Genomic DNA, 16,540 nt, shown 5'->3' on the forward strand with positions numbered 1-16,540 from the left:
TGAGATTATGCACAATCTTAAACTTAGACTATATAAGAAGCTCTTGTCTGAAGAGCTATAGTATAGAGTGTGACTTAGAAAGACTATATGGCCTTGAAATCCTCTCAAAGCTAGCATTTTTATTGCATGCACATGTCACTGATTATAAAATGCAATATTTTTATCTACTGGTCAGTGACATAAAAAGTTCTGTCCTCAGCCGGGCTCGGTGGCTCAGCCTGTAATCCTGTGCCTTTGGGAAGCTGAGGTGAGTGGATTGCCTGAGCCCACAGGTTCGAGACCCGCCTGGGCAGCGAGACCTCAACTCTACAATAAATCAAAAAATCAGCCAGGCGTGGTAGCGCATGCCTGTAATTCCGGCTACTCGGAAGGCCGAGGAGGAAGGATCACCGGAGCCCAGCAGGTCAAGGCTGCGGTGGCCGGGAGCGGCCACTGCACTCCAGTCTGGGCAACAGAGTGAGACTCCAACTCAAAAAAAAAAGTTCTGTGCTCATTCAGCCTGTCCAGCATAGAGACAAAATAAAGCCAGTTTTCTGAAAACCAGCCCAAAGCTAACCACACTTCATCACTGTGATACCTCTATGAATAAAGATGATAATAAAACTGCTTTTGGAAGTATTTCAAGTTGAAGATTTCTATAATTATGTAACACTGGTAACCTCTTGTCAGTTCTAGTGGATACTTCAGAGCTGCCTGTCAGCAACTGATCAACTGACAGAATGCCAACATTGTTTCGTTATTGCTCAACATAAGAAACATAGAACAACAATTTAGCAGCATCTAAAAGTGCATTTACCTTTCATCAATGGTTTACCAGAATTTACTTCTTTTCATAATACTAACTACACAGGTCATTAGCTTAAAGTTAGATGTCACTTTTCCAAAAGGCATTTATATATCACTGCTCTTGATAATTAAACAAATAAACTACCCTTCATCTTCTTTCCTTGTGTGGCAGAATGACTTTTATCAAGATTAGGAACACTTACGCAAAGGAAAAATAAATGATATGTCTAGCAGGAGATTGAAGAAACAGAGCTTTCAGGCTTCTCTACTTGGTTGATCTTTACTCAAGATGGATTCCTGAATCCATCTATGGATACCTGCCTAAGTAAGTAAGTTTGATTTTCTGAGCTGTAACCACTCTTAGTTTAGTTTTTAGCAATTCTTTATAAATCTGGTGGGCATCTTCGAGTTGTCAAGACAGAGAGTACAATAAGGCAGATACCTTCTGGTAACAGCAGACCCCAGGGTGAGAATGCCTAGCGATCTTTGTTAGTGAGGATTTGGGTTGGATGAAAGTATAAGAGGAAAACCCAGAGGAAGTTTATTTTTCTCTCTAATGTAAATGCCCAATGCCATGATGTTGAAGCTAGGATTCTAATCTGGATAGTCCAGGACGGATGCTCCATCCCCTAAAGCCCAGAGACCCAGCCACTCCCTACTTTAGCTCCACCATTCCTAGAGTACAGCCCTAGCCTCCATGGTCTAAGATGAGCTATGACTGTCACATGTCTACTACAGGAGAAAGGAAGAATACAGAAAGAAAGAAGGGCAGAGCATACAAACTAACTCTCTCTTGAGAAAGTTTCCCTAAATTACCCACAACTCTTTTTTTAGTCACAACTTAGTCACACTTAACTACAAAGGAGGTTAGGAAATGTAGTATTTGAGTAGTAGCATGCCCACTTGAAAATGTTACTACTATGGGAAAAGATGAGAAAAGGTCCAGAGAACTAGCAGCCTTCGCCACACTGTGTGTGTCACCTAAACTACATTATGCCCCGATGTCTCATCTGTAAAATGGAGACAACAGCAGAATCTCTCATCATAAGGTTCCCGTGAACATGATAGGATAATAACCATCAGAGAGGGGGAGCAGAGTGCCTGGCACTTCATAAGTACCCAACCAATGTAAATATTGTTCTTCAGATATTTTCTTTCTTACTAATTTCCTTCCAGCTGTCAAAAGTTGTATAAACTGTTTTGTTTTCTTTGTTAACTATTTTCCAACCTCCAAATTATTGCCTAGGGTAAACAAATCTATCTTCTCAAATCACTGCTTTCAGTAATGCCCCCTTTCATCTTAATGCCCTTGCCAACACACATACACACACACTCACTCACTCACTCACTCACACTCTTTCTCTTTCTTTCAAATAAAACTTTAACGACATCCCACTGACTTTACTTAAGTAAGTGCAAACTTCTATTTTAAAGCTCTGCTGTCACCACTGCAACTCCCCTTCTTTACCTCCCTGATATTTCTACAGAGGTATTTCCTATTGTGATCCAGTGTGGATAACACTAATGACAACAGTGACAAAGAGGGTGGTCACCAAAGTATTAACTTAACAGAGTCTATAATTGAAAGTTGTTCATTGCCATGCAACATTTCAAGTGTTTTTCACTGAACCCACTCTTCTAATACTCATAATAATCCTGTGAGGTTATCACCATTATTATAGATGACAACTAAAGCTTAGAAAGGTTATACTCAAAGTGACACAGTGATTATATGGCAATATGGCAATTTGAACAGAGTCTGCTGGACTCCAAAAAGATGTTTAACCACTGTGTGACACCTGCTTTCCTTCACAAACACACCATCTGCATACTGTCTACATTTACCTGAGTCACCTTAGAATTCGTTTTCTAAACAAATCCTGCAGAGCTTGATTAAGGTCTGACTCATTTCTAATCTCTTCTATGAAGCCCCCGTCAACTAATAATAATGACAGTAAGTAGCAAAGTATCACTTATGCTGTTATAATGCTACGTTGTTCTAAGCATTGTGAATATACTAACCCATTTAATCCTCACAATAACTCCTATAAATTAGAACAGAATTATTCCCATTTTAAAATGAGAAAAACAAAACCTAGAAAACTTGTCAAGCTTATACAGTTAGTAAATGTTGGAGCTAGGATTCTAATCCAAATAGTCTGGATGCAGAGCTCATGTCTGCAACTGTTAAACTATACTACTACCTAATCATATCCCTTAATTACTCTCTTCTCTAACAAAATATATTCTTAATTAGATATTACATCACAGACAGCCTTTTATTATATAGCCACTTAACATATTAAAATATCAGGCATGAGATAAATGAAAAAACAAAATGTGATATACACATACAATGGAATAATATTCAGTCGTAGAAAGGAATGAAATTTTGATATATGTCACAACAAGGATGGACCTTGAAAACACTATGCTTAATGAAATAAGGCAGACACAGAAGGAAAAATAATATATAATTCCACTAATATAAGGTACTTAGGCAAATTCACAGAGACAGAAAGTAGGATATAGGTTACCAGAGGCTGGGGGAATTCTTTAATGAGCACAGAGTTTTAGTTGGAGATGATGAGAACGTTTTGGATATAAATAGTGGTGAAGGTTACACAACACTGTAACTGTATTTAATGACACTGAATTAAATATTTAAACATGATTAGAATGATAAATATCATGCTATATTTTACCACAGTACAAAATGTCAGGTACATTCCATTACAGCCACGCTTCATAGTTTCTTTTAAAGGCTGAGGAAATGCTTCTGGGGCTGGGAGATGCTAGGGAATTTTCTCCAAGATTGGTTTATACTCTTTTCAAACCTGTAGCCAACAACAAATGAAAACTATCATTTCTACAAAATACCTCAACAATAAAGCCATAAGCATGCCTTGCCATCCCAATATGGTCAATAACAGTACCTTCAGGGAAAATGTCTTGCATACACACAAAAGAGATTCTCAGTAAATTTATTAAGAATATTAATTAAACTCAACATTCAAAGCCTCACAAAGACACAACACATCAGTCATTGTTGCAGTCATTTTAATAGGCATTCAAGGACACTTCTAAAATCTCCATTTTATAATGGAAAATATAAGGCATAAAGGAGACATGGTGCTGTTTGACTTCCTCTGTAAATATGACACAAAGTTAAGGTTCTCTGCCTAGCATCTAGAATGTTGCTGGATCATGCACTCTTGGAAAATATAACAACACATCAACCGTGACACTCGTACCATAAGAGACAAAACCAGGGCAGGGTAAACTGTGATACAACCAACAGTTCTCTCTCCCCTTTTCCCCACAGCATCCAGTGTGCCCTCCAAGTGAGAAGGGGAGACTTTAAAGAACTTAGCTCAGGAGAGGTGACCTACTCTTACCCACTGGTGTGACCTGCCATCTGTCCTTGAAGGACCTGCCTCTAACCTCCAGCTGATGAAGAGATTCCAAATTCTCTGCAGGTGAGACCATGGTTCCCTAGCCAGATGTGTTTCTACTTCCTGCTCCTCCCTACCCCCTCGCTGGTTACTGACAAGCAGCAAAATGGAATTTTTCTTCTCTCAGCTTGACTGCTATTGGAGATACAACCAGTTAGCGACAATGGAATTACCAAAAGCTTGACACTAGAAAGGTGCAATGAAAGGTAAAATAATCACTAACTTGATATTTAATAACTAGAAATATTACTGAGAGATTTTTGTACTTTTTGGAAGGGATATAAGGATCCTAATTAGGAGTGAGGAATTGTTAGTATAATGTTATATCATAAGATCAATACTTACCTGTCTGAAAACAAATTATTATTTTACATTTCTTTCTTTTTTTTTAAAAGCAGGATTTATTGAGAGGACAGAAAAGTTCCCATAGTGGGAGGAAACCTGAAAGGGTTGCCCATAATTTTACACTTCTTAATCAATTAAAGAAAGTTCAATCTTTAGATACATGAGGAAGGGGACCTCATTCAAAAGCAGTCAAATGTTCGCCACATTTTTCATGAAGTGAATGGATCTGATCAGCTTCTGCAGGATCACCCTCCCCCTTTTTTCCCAATTGTAGCACCCTCCTGGTCTCACAAAACAATCTGTGCCCAAGTTTCTGACACAAAGCGACTGGGACATGGGGAATTGAACATTGGGTATAATGTCTTCAGCTTGCAACCGACTGGTACTTAAGCTGTACTGCAGCACAGCTTTGTTTGGTATTAGAAATTCAACTTCAGATGTGCTAGGAAAATCTCAAACTGTGTCAAGTCCAGACAATGAATATCTTATAAATATTATGACAGCCAGCTTAATATTATCATACACAAGAAATTCAGTAGAAAACAGAAGAGAAAGTGAAAGCTAAGACAAACTAGAGGAGTCATAAAAGGACAGAAAAAAGTAACTAGCCAAAAAAAAAAAAATGAAGGCAATTAGCTAGAAGCCAAGAAAGCAGTGATTCCTGCAATGACACTAGTGGTAACTAAAACCTAAGGAAGCAAAAAACCCTCTGGTGGGAGTAGGTGAGAGTAGGGATGGAGTAAGAGTAGGGATACATGGTAAAAGCTGTTTTATTACATGTGTCTCAAGAGAAGATAACTGTAGGTTGGGAAAAAACTCATTTTAGCTCAAGTTCTTTGCATAAAGACCTCCCAGTCTCAGAAACCTCAACAACCCACCAAACTCTTTCCCTTCTAATAATCACTCTACTAATCTATTAAATCATTAATATCCCACTAAATGTGGCCCCTCTTCAAAGCAAACTGCCTACATACTCTACAGCCCACGCTCTCTGTCCTCATAAATAGAATCATTATCTAGTTATGGCAAATATTTGATATTCCAGAAGAAAATGACTGTAGTGCTCAAGAGGATGAACAATATAACCTTGTAAAATAACTTTTTTGGAGAACTTGAAGAAAAAAGTTATACAGTAAGTCTCCTACATACAAATAAGTTCTGTTCTGAGAGAGCCTTTGTAAGTTCAATTTGTTCATTAAGTTCAACAAAGACTAGGTACCCAATTAACACACTTGGCTATATAATACTGTACTGTAGGTTTGTAAATACTTTTCACACAAATAATACATAAAAAACAAACACAAGCACTGTACTCTATACAGTGTAATACACAAAAACACAACCAGTTTTGAGGATGCATACATGTGACAATGTATGCCAGATACGTGAACTCATTTATGTGACTGGACATGTGAATGCATATTTGCATTTTTGAAAGTTCACAACCTGAAGGTTCATATGTAGGGGATTTGCTGTATTGAATTTGGGAACTAGAAGATAGTTAATTCCTGGCATGTGTTCAAGGTGGCCTACCTTATTTCAGGTCTACTACTTTCAAAACAATTCTCTCATCTGTTGGATCTAGAAAGTTCTAAACACATTAAGAAGGAGGTTTTACATATATTTATTTCACATAAATTTAACCCTTCTGAGGCTGACATTTCTAAGCCAGCAAAAAGCTTTCCAAAGCACTTGAGTAGCTGAAGTTCAATCAGAGACCTTAAATTACATCTGTCTCCCTGCACAGGGGATCTGAAGTGTTTTGATCAAGCAGGAAAAGAGAGTAAGATGGCAGACTAGAAGAATGGTTACCAATTTCAGAGCTGCACACAGTTAGGTTTAACCCCAACAGACTCCTTTGCCAGATGTGTGACTACGGGAAAGTGACTTTTCTTCTCTATGCATCACCTATAGATGGTAATAATAATGGTAGTATCTCACGGGCTGCTGTGCAGATTAAATGAGGCAACACATGCAAAGCACATGGTAGAGTGGCTGACTCATCCTAAATGGTCAATAAATGTTAACTGCATACAGACGAGTTCAGTGATTAGTTGTTGGCTGATTGATCATAATATATGTGGTGGTCCTAACACAATCAGTATGTCCCAGAGAAAAAAGCAGGAATAAAAATTTGATCTTGATACTTACTAATCTTCTGTTTTTAGTTTTCTAAAAAGGAAAATAAGGAAATTAAAACTGTTAAATATTATACAAGAGATTAAAAAGATCTGTAATCATTTTTGTGTTCTGGATAAAATGATATCTAATAAGTAGAAAATTATATTAAAATATGCATTTCTGAGAAGCAAGTGGAGGCTTGCTGGATATCTGATGGATATCCCTTACTACCTTAAGGCACAGCTCTACATGAGCTGGGGTAACCACCCCAGGGAGGGCCCTGAGAGCAATAAACATTTACAAAAAGCTGCAATTTTTTTAAAGAGGCAATTTGTTTTCTGCTAGTGGCAAGACCTGGGGTGACACCATTTTATGTGACTTAAAACTAATCTGTGCCTGGAATTAAACACATAGCCTGGCTAGATAACCAATTTGACAACTTTTCCCCTAATCATCCATTTCTGTACAATTGAGCAGACCAGGACATAAAAGGTATAATATTCTTTGCTCCTGAGGATGCTGGAATTAGGGGGAGAAACAAATTAAGTGAAATGATTTGCCCAGATTTTACTGTAATAACAACTATGACATATTCATATCTCTGCACTGCACTAAGCAATGAATTGTAGACAAATATCAATTGAGTTGATTTCTGAAACCCTTCAACTATCATAGTACTAAATTACAGTGCTTACTATGTGGCAAATACTCTTCTACATGCTTTGCATATGCAAATTTATTTAGTCCTCACAGGTTTTAATATCATCTTCATTTTATGGATGAGAAAACCAAGACACAAAGAAATGACTTCCCCTGGAGCACAGAAGAGTAGAATCAGGATTTGAACCAAAGCATTCTGGCTCCAAGGTTTTTGCTCTTTTAATTAACATGCTATATTGTAGGTCCATATGTCAGCCAGCACAAATCTTTGCAATTATTGTTTGTTCAAATTAATTTCATATCTAATTTACATATTTGCACAAATTAATTTTTTTCACCTTCACGTAAAACCATTAATTTGAAAAACATTAATTTTAAGTTTAAGCACTCACTATAGCTCATGATTCAGTGCATGGCTAAGAATATTCTGTCAAAATACCTAAAACACTCTAGTATGTCAACAAACATTTTTGGCAATGAGCCAATTAGTAAATATTTGAGGCTTGCATGTACTACCACCTCTGTAGGTACTACACATCTCTGCCTCTGTAGCACAAAAGTGGCCACAGACTTTGTGTAGATGGTGATTTCAAACTTTATTACAGACAAGACACAGGCCAGATTTAACCTGAGGGCCTTCATTTGCTCACCCTGCTCTAAATAAAGATATATACATACAAATAAGAACTCAACTGTGGTGAAATTAGACTGACTGAGTTTTTAGAAGCAAGCTGCTTTAAATAACTTATTTGGTTTAAAGCAGTCGTTATCAATCAGCAGCAACTGTGCCCCCCAGGGCAATGCCTGGAAACATTTTTTTTTGGTTGTCACTACCAGGGGAAAGCTACTGGCATCTGGTAGGCAGAAGCCAAGGATGCCGGGACATATCCTTTGACACACAGAACCACCCTCCACACAATGCATGGGTGGCCCAAAGTATCAACAGTGCCAAGACTGAAAAATTTTGATTTTAAGAAATTAATGTTCCAAGTAGATTTTCCTCTTTATTCTCTGCTTACTCATTTATGGAGTCATCTGCCAGTCTCAATGTCCTTTTCTACTCACAGTTCTTAAATTATTTTCTTCACTCATATGATAGGGCACCACCCACCAGTTGTATAACTTTGACATGACTAAAAATAAATTGGTATATGGGCACTGCTGTGAATACTATACTTAGGTACAGTTTTGGGTGGAGGTGGAGACATACTTTAGCTCCATCTGCAGGATCAGGTAACATGGATGAAAAAGTCCCACACAAGTTCACAGAACTTCCTCCACTGAAATTCAAATGAGGTCCACAACCATCAGTCCTGAATGTAGCTTTCACAGAAGGCGATCCTTTGGATACATGCACCTGCTCCATTCTCACAGTATCAGGACCACTGGTATATGTGGACTTTTGGCAGAATCAAGAACCCATGAGTATTCCTAGGTCACACTTTTAGCTTTTTCAGTTCTCATCAAGTTGGCTTCATTATAACCGGAAGCAGATATACTGCCCATTTAGGAAAGATATGAAATAGAGTGGCTCAAATGAAATCCTTTCTTCCATCCAATTTCCTGGTCTTATCACTCAACAGTACAAAGAAACTGACTCCTCTCTTCTTTAAACGTAGAGACATTAAACGAAAAGTATTATTTCATTCTCTCCTGTAGTATTTGAAAAAAAGTAACATTTCAATTCAGAGAATGTCTTAAGCATATTCCTAATGTGTTATTAATCTAGCACAGTTTGTTCCCAGCACGAAAAAGTTTATTTAGGGACAGCCTACCTTGAATTACCAAAAATGCAGACAAATCCTTTGACAATGCAATGATTTGAGGCCCCTATATCTTACACTCAGTATATAGTAATCCGAATTTTCCATTTCTGACAATCTTTTTTGCTTTATAAAACAGATGTTCTGTGTGTATGTGTATGTGTAAATGTGTGTATTTGTGTGTGTGTCAGTACTTGACTTTCTATGGTCTCTTTGAGACATACTGAGGTTGAAATTTGTATTACCCTGAAATACATAAAGTTCTAAGACCTACATCCATGATAATATGAGATACCATTATAATAGAAAATACTGTATCTTTTTCAAAAACATATTTAATAAAATGATACTTTCAGAATACAAAACATGATAAAACACATGACATTTACATTTCAGTGAATACTTAAGTAACAAAAACATAGTTTTTGGAAAGGATGACAACTTGACTCACTTCTGGACTTATTTTGACATTTTGGACATGATCATCCAATTGAACTTAACTCTGGCATATACTGAATAGGTTAATTTCTGGATGGGTTATTCCTTCTATCTCTGTCAACAGAGAGCTATGTTGCCACCTCTATATTCCTTCCATCATTTTCTTTGAAGGAAATACATCTTTATTTGTACAAAATGCATTACTCATAGTGATTAAGAAGTAAAACTAAGCAAAAATGCCTGAATGAACAATAGTTCTATAGATTAGGCATTTCTTTGTTTTCTTGTAGTCTCATACAATACAATAGTTCACCTCTCAACACCATGGTATCAGGAACCTTTCATTATCATGAATGACAAATAGGAGTACTGCTTAGCATATTATGAGTTAGCAGCAGCACCCTGGTTTAAGAGACATAGTATGGTTAAAAAAATACTCAAGAGTAACATCTTTAAATGTAAACTGAAAGCTTTTGCTTTAACCATTAATTGGTCCTTCATTGTTTAGAAAGATCAGTCAAATCAACCATGGAGGTCAATACAGTGACAGATGTCATAGGAAGAATTTTTGATTGTGGGGTAGCTCTTGTCAAACTTGAAAGTGAGGCAAGGTTAAATCAGGTAAAGGCTAAATTTATTAAGCTAAATACATTTGATTCAATGGAAATTTTAACTTACTCTGGCAGTAAAACTATAAAACAGCATAAGGAGTTGCCTTAGGCTGAAAGAAAACATCATGCCCTTTACAGAAAGCACCAAGGTGGCTGGCATGCAGCTCCAGGGTGGGACTTTTGTATGAAAAAGGAGGTCAACAAACTGAAATGGAGGAAGATTAACACACACTTTGATTTAGACATACAGTGCCTCAAAGAGTAGCAGAGATGAATTGCCTTGCCTTAATCTGGTGGCTTAAAACATTTCTTCCTTCAATTTTCTGGGAAAGCTCTGCAGGGAAAGGTGAATGCTTTCCTTATTCCTTTTCCCTTTAGGGGATATGAAAGTGGCTACAAAAGGCTGCAATGTAACTCTTTGAAGTGGGAAGAGTTAAAAAGCAAGGATTAAGCTGGAAGGCTTTCCTTTCCTATGGAAGAAGAGTGATGAGGTGGCAGCACCAAAACAGCCTGTCCTCTGAAGACTCTGACCCAAGTTGGTGCGGTCTATTTGCTTTCTCTGCTGTGTCATCTTTCTCAATTAGAAAGCAGCCGGCCCTTCTGGCAGAGCAATTCTCTTTCTCCAAGGTATACCCTGAAGGGTGTGAACCCTAGCCCCTAAGAATGGCTCCACATTTCCATGGAGATTAGGCAGGCAGCTCTGTCACCAGAGGCACAGAAATCTTGGCAACATGTCTAGCTCCTTCAAATTTGGTATAAAGCTAAAGGAACCACTGGGATCCAAAATTGGGCTGACTGCCCTCATATTAACAGGAAATTATAATGCCTCTGATCTGAACTAGTAGAAACTGTTCAGTAGAGTGCTACCACTTGGTCTTACATCAAGGCTATGGTGGAAGTGGTGGAAGTAAAATAGAGGGGCTTGGGCAAGGTTACAGAAGAGAAGAATTCCTGAAGGATAATCTTGTGGTATATATCATATCAACGGTTTAGGCCTCAACGTACTTAAGCATGACCTATACATGGCCATCAATTGACAGAAGTGACACCTATAACCAGAGGACAGACACTATGCCACTCAGCCACAATCGAGGCATCAGCAAGGCAGTCAGTAATTCCCAAACTGAAGATTATTAGACTTGCCATAATCCTAAAGAGTTCACTGGAGAATCTCAAGTTTCACCTTGAACAGAACCTCCATGCTAGACTCAGGCAAATCATGGGCAACTCACAGCATTATCAACCAAGGGCACTGGCAAAGATTGTTGCACAAGCCAGTCAGGTGGACCTTTCCAGTTACAGACACTTGCAGGCGAATGCAACTTTGTACTAGTCATAAATTTGCCAGTTCATTCAAGTCATTCAAGAGTATACATAGATGAGATCAGATGCTTTGCAGACAAATGGCATTAAAGAATATAACAATCTACAGCTCACTGTCAGCCATAAGGATTCCGTGACATACTCAATTTTTGAATGGTTGAAGAATTCAGAGATGTGAATATCCTTCTACAAAAATACCACTAACTCATTAATATAAATTTCCAGATTCTTCCTTCACACCACCAATAATGCCCCCATTTAGCTTAATGTACACTCATCAACTAGCTTAAAGTCACCTGCAAAGTTGAACTTCCTTCATTCCTCTACAAATACTCTCAAATTTCTTGAGGCCTCAGTAAAGAACTTTCTCAAGCCTCCCCCCGCCCCCAAGGGGGGAGAGTAATATGTAATGTCAACTATACATTTCAGTTTTCAATGCTTTAAACCTAGTCCCAGAGTTACTAATCAGACTGCATCCTTTTCTTGGCTCTGACTTCTCAAATTTCAAGCTCTGCCACCAATCCAGCCAGCTGATGAGAAGGCAGAACACAGGATGCAGGGAGAGAGAAAAGAAGGACCATCTTCATAGCTCCTCACTGGTCTCTTACCTTCAGTCATTCTTTCCTTATTTTATCCATCCTCAATAACACCAAATGAGTATTTCCAAAAACCTCCATTTTCATTTTTTTCTACTTTTCCTTTATCAGCATATTCTAATCTTTCTAAATGAACATATAAAAATTATATTTAAAAGCCAAAAGAAGAACTCACCTTTTATTATTTTATTCCCAAAATACAGTCCAAACATCCAGTCCTACAACATCCAGCCCCTACTGCCTTTCCAGTCTAATCATTCATTCATCTTCTACAATGAACCTTGCACTCCAAATACAATGATTGATTCACATTCCTTGAAAAAGAACAGGAAACATATTCTTTTCCACTTGTACACTTTCACTCTCACTTCTTAACAGCAATATAGTCCCTAAATCCTTCCCTTATCAACATCATCTTCACCCATATCTCCACCCATCACCTTTGATGCTATTTACATGTACTGCAAACCTAAGTGATCTTTTTTCTCTCCTCAAAACTCCTCCCCAAAGTGAAAGTTGACACTTACAACTTACCACCATGAATTATTAGCTATGTTCTTATGTATACTAACTATATCTTCACTAATCATGTTAAACATTATTAAAGAAAAGGAGCATATCTTATATTTTTCCTCTTGGCACATAATAAATGCTCAATAAATGTTTCTTGAATGAATCCCAAAACATAATACAACATTTTACATATAATCAAGCCAGATGGTCAATACTTAATGTTTACATAATTAAGAGAAATGACTGTAATGGCTTTTTCCAGAAATATAATGAAGGTTCTTCTTTCTATATGTTAAGCAATTAGGGAGTGTTTTAAAGCTTAAAGAATGTTAATATTACTCCAGATTGGGTTATGCAGTGATGAATAACAGTTAAAATTGAGTATGAACAGTAATACTTGTAATCCTTATCAAAGAGGTCTAAATATGCAATACATTCAGTTTATTTAATGTGTATATCATTACTATTTAACTCGAAGAAAGAATTCTGATGTATACAGAGAATACAACGTGAAGAATACTTGCTCTTTTCTATTTCACAAGAGAAGCCTGTTAGGACATGCTGCAAAGCCACACTCCAGGCATTTTTCTATTCATTCTAAATGCTGGAAACCTAATTCAGGAGCAATCCCCTGCATGCTGGCCATGAAAACTCCAAGTGGAAGCTAAAGTACAACAATGTAAAAAAGATTAAGAAACTACCACCATTTGTTATTTCCCCAAGTTATCAAGCACCAAAAAGAAAACATGGCCTGTCACTTAGTTCCAGAAGCCTGGAACTGTCATGATTTGCTAACTTTTAGAAGCACAGCGCGAAACATGTTATCAGCTAAATTTAAAGAGAATTTTCATTTTCTTCCTTTAAAACAAAAATGATCTGTGGTAAGATATGTGACACACCCCATCCCTGCAAATGTTTTATTTTCGCCGAAAATAAAGTAGCTCTTTAATTTAGAGGGAAAATGTTAATTTTAAACTTCTAGGAATGCACTTTGCCTGAAAGTAAGAGAAATTACTTAAAACACATACAAGATATCTTTTTAAAAAGGGAACATGACATGGGATTAGAGTTTAAATAGAAAACAAACAAATTCAACCTATGAAGTATATTATGCCATATTTTACCTTGAAGTAAAAGTATTGTTTTTTTGCAAATCTACCATCACACAATTTCAGAGAGTTCACTTACAAATGTCAAGGGGACATTGACATGGTAGACTGCTTTAACTCTGAAAAATTCACTAATTTCAGTTTTACAGCCTTCAGGTCACAAAGGGAAAACTTAATCTAACTATGAACATATTCCAAGAAACATGTTTAGATACCTCCTTTAAAATGAAGAAACACTTCAGATTAAGTAGTTTCAATACTCTAAAAAAATAGAAACTATCACAAAGGTACATAACCTTTCTCAAAGATGCAAATGAGAGATGGTCCAATTCTAAAAACTGGACCTAAGATTTGGTCCAATTTGCAAAAGTAATAAAATTTGAAAGACGCTGGTGATACAAATAAAAACATCAAAATGAAACTATAAAATCCTACTCAAGTTACCTATGAATAAATTCACTTTGGGGCTACAGTAGGAGGAGTAGCTAAAATAGTAGCTAACATGTTCTCACTCACAAGCCGACCTTGAACAATTATCATAATGCTATAAGAAAAGTATAGGCAGTAGTGGGAAACTGCCCGGGGGCGGGGGAGTGACACCACATCAACAAGGGTACCTGTATGACAAACATTTGCATATCTAACGCTGAATTGTACATCTTTAAAATAAAAATTAAAATAAAATACTAACTAAAAGAATTGAGATTGCCATTAAAGTGGCAGTCTTTGATGATCAGTCTTGAAGAGGAGAGATATTGATTGTAATTCCTTCCAGTTCTATGATTCTTGTTAAGAATTTCTGCACTTAAGTTTGTAAGAAATAATGGTCTACAGTTTTCTTCTTCTGTACTGTCTGTTTTAGGTTTCAGGGTAATAATTCTAGCTTCATAAAATGAATCAGGAAGTATCCCCTCTTATTCTCTTTTCTGGAAGAGATTTTGTATATTGGGGTTCATTTCTCTTTCAATGTTTGTTAGAATTCTCTAGTGAAATATCATGACTTAGCAATTTCTTTCTGAGGAGCTTTTAAATTACCAATTTAATGTCTTTATGGTTAAACAACCATTCAGATTGTCTATTTCACCTTGGTTGAGTTTTGATAGTTTGTGGTTTTCAAGGACCAATTAATTTCTTCCAAATTATCCATTAAATGGATTTAGAGTTGTTTATAGTATTCCTTTGCTATTTTGTAATAGTTGTGGGATCTTTACTGATATTCCCTAATCCATTCCTGATATTGGTGATTTATGTCTTCTCAATTCTTTTTAGTCTTGCCAAAGGCTTACCACTTTTATGGATATTTTTTCAATTTTTAAAAATTGATTTTGTTTCATGCTTTTCTCATTGTTTTTGTATTTTTATTTCCTTTATTTGTGTTTTATCTTTATTACTTCCTTCTTCCTGCTAGATTGGGTTTATTTGATTTTAATTGATATTTTTTCAATTTTTAAAAATTGATTTTATTTCATGATTTTCTCTATTGTTTTTGTGTTTTTATTTCCTTTATTTGTTTTTTATCTTTATTATTTCCTTCTTCCTGCTTGATTTGGGCTTATTTGATTTTCTCTTTTCTTTCTAGTTTCTTGAGGTAAAAATTTAAGTTCCTTGAGAAAGGACCTTATGGTATTTACCTGAGAACTTTCCTCATTTCTTTCTTTCTTTTTTTGAGACAGGGTCTTGCTCTGTTACCTAAGCTGGTATGCAGTGGCAAGAACATAGTTCACCGTAGCCTCAAATTCCTGGGCTCAAGCGATCCTCCCACCTCAGCCTCCTGAGTAGGACTACAGGTGCACACCACCACACTTGGCTAATATTTTTCCCTTTTGTAGAGATGGGGTCTCACTAACTGCCCAGGATGGTCTCAGACTCCTAGCCTTAAGTGATTCTTTTGCCTTGGCCTCTCAAAGTACTGCCCTCATTTCTAATGTAAGCACTCACTACTATAAATTTCCCTGTCAGCATTGCTTTCGCTGCCTACCATATATTTTGATATATGATGTTTTCTTTTTCATTTACTTGTGTGTATTTTAAAATTTCCTTTAAGATGCTCTCTTTGACCTATAGATCACTTTTTCCTTGTTGCCTTTCTGTTATTGATATCTACTTTGAATTCACTGTGGTCAGAGAAAACACTCTGCATGATTCCAATTCTTTTAAATCTGTTGAGGTTTGTTTGATGGTCCAGGATATGGTCTACACTGGTGAATGTTCCTGTTGTATTCTACCCCTGTTGGATAGAGAATTTTGTAAAAATGTCAATTCGATTCCGTCGGTTGATTGTTTTGTTCAGATATTTATATCCATGCTGATTTTCTGTTTAGGAGTTCTATCAGTTGTTAGGAAGGGAGTCTGGGTCCATTTAGTTTTTAACATAGTCTTTACAGTGGCCACATCAGACTTTGCTCTTTTGTCCACTGAATTTTCAATAAAAAATGATGAGTCAATAGTAGTAGTCACTGACTGGCTATCAGAAACCTGAAGCTGTCATTGATTTGCTAACTTCTAGAAGTACAGTTACTGAAGTGAGGCTGTTGTTGACTGGCTGATTTTCGGAAGCATGGCCACTGGAGTGAGGTTGTCACTGAATAGCTGATTTTCACAGCATGTATTCTGATCCAAAGTGATTGGTAATTGTTGGTGGTTATTTATGCATGATTTGGGACTTTGGGCAAAGAACAATCTTTTTCTTTCTTGAATATAAAATTAACTACTTTTAATTATCAGTTCCTCTTCTAGTTTTCTCTCAGAAAAACCTGCTGGAGAGACTATATGGGATTATCCAAATCTATGTTCATTGAAGTATGATTTTTCAACTAGCAT

The 16,540-nt window shown here is 36.7% G+C and overlaps 1 protein-coding gene across 1 annotated transcript in view; it reads right to left on the bottom strand.

The window, feature by feature from the left end:
- Positions 1-8,733, bottom strand: part of LOC110596406 (rab GTPase-activating protein 1-like) — a gene marked incomplete at its 3' end in the record, with an annotated part of 106,233 nt that extends 97,500 nt beyond the window's left edge. The window contains exon 1 of the mRNA XM_021716789.1: positions 8,578-8,733. Coding sequence (XP_021572464.1) covers positions 8,578-8,733 — 156 coding nt within the window. The remainder of the gene's footprint in view (positions 1-8,577) is intronic.
- Between the last annotated feature and the right edge of the window lie 7,807 nt (positions 8,734-16,540).

Source organism: Carlito syrichta, unplaced genomic scaffold (genome assembly GCF_000164805.1).
Source record: "Carlito syrichta isolate Samal-C Ts95f unplaced genomic scaffold, Tarsius_syrichta-2.0.1 Scaffold308921, whole genome shotgun sequence".
Taxonomy (NCBI): Eukaryota; Metazoa; Chordata; class Mammalia; order Primates; family Tarsiidae; genus Carlito; species Carlito syrichta.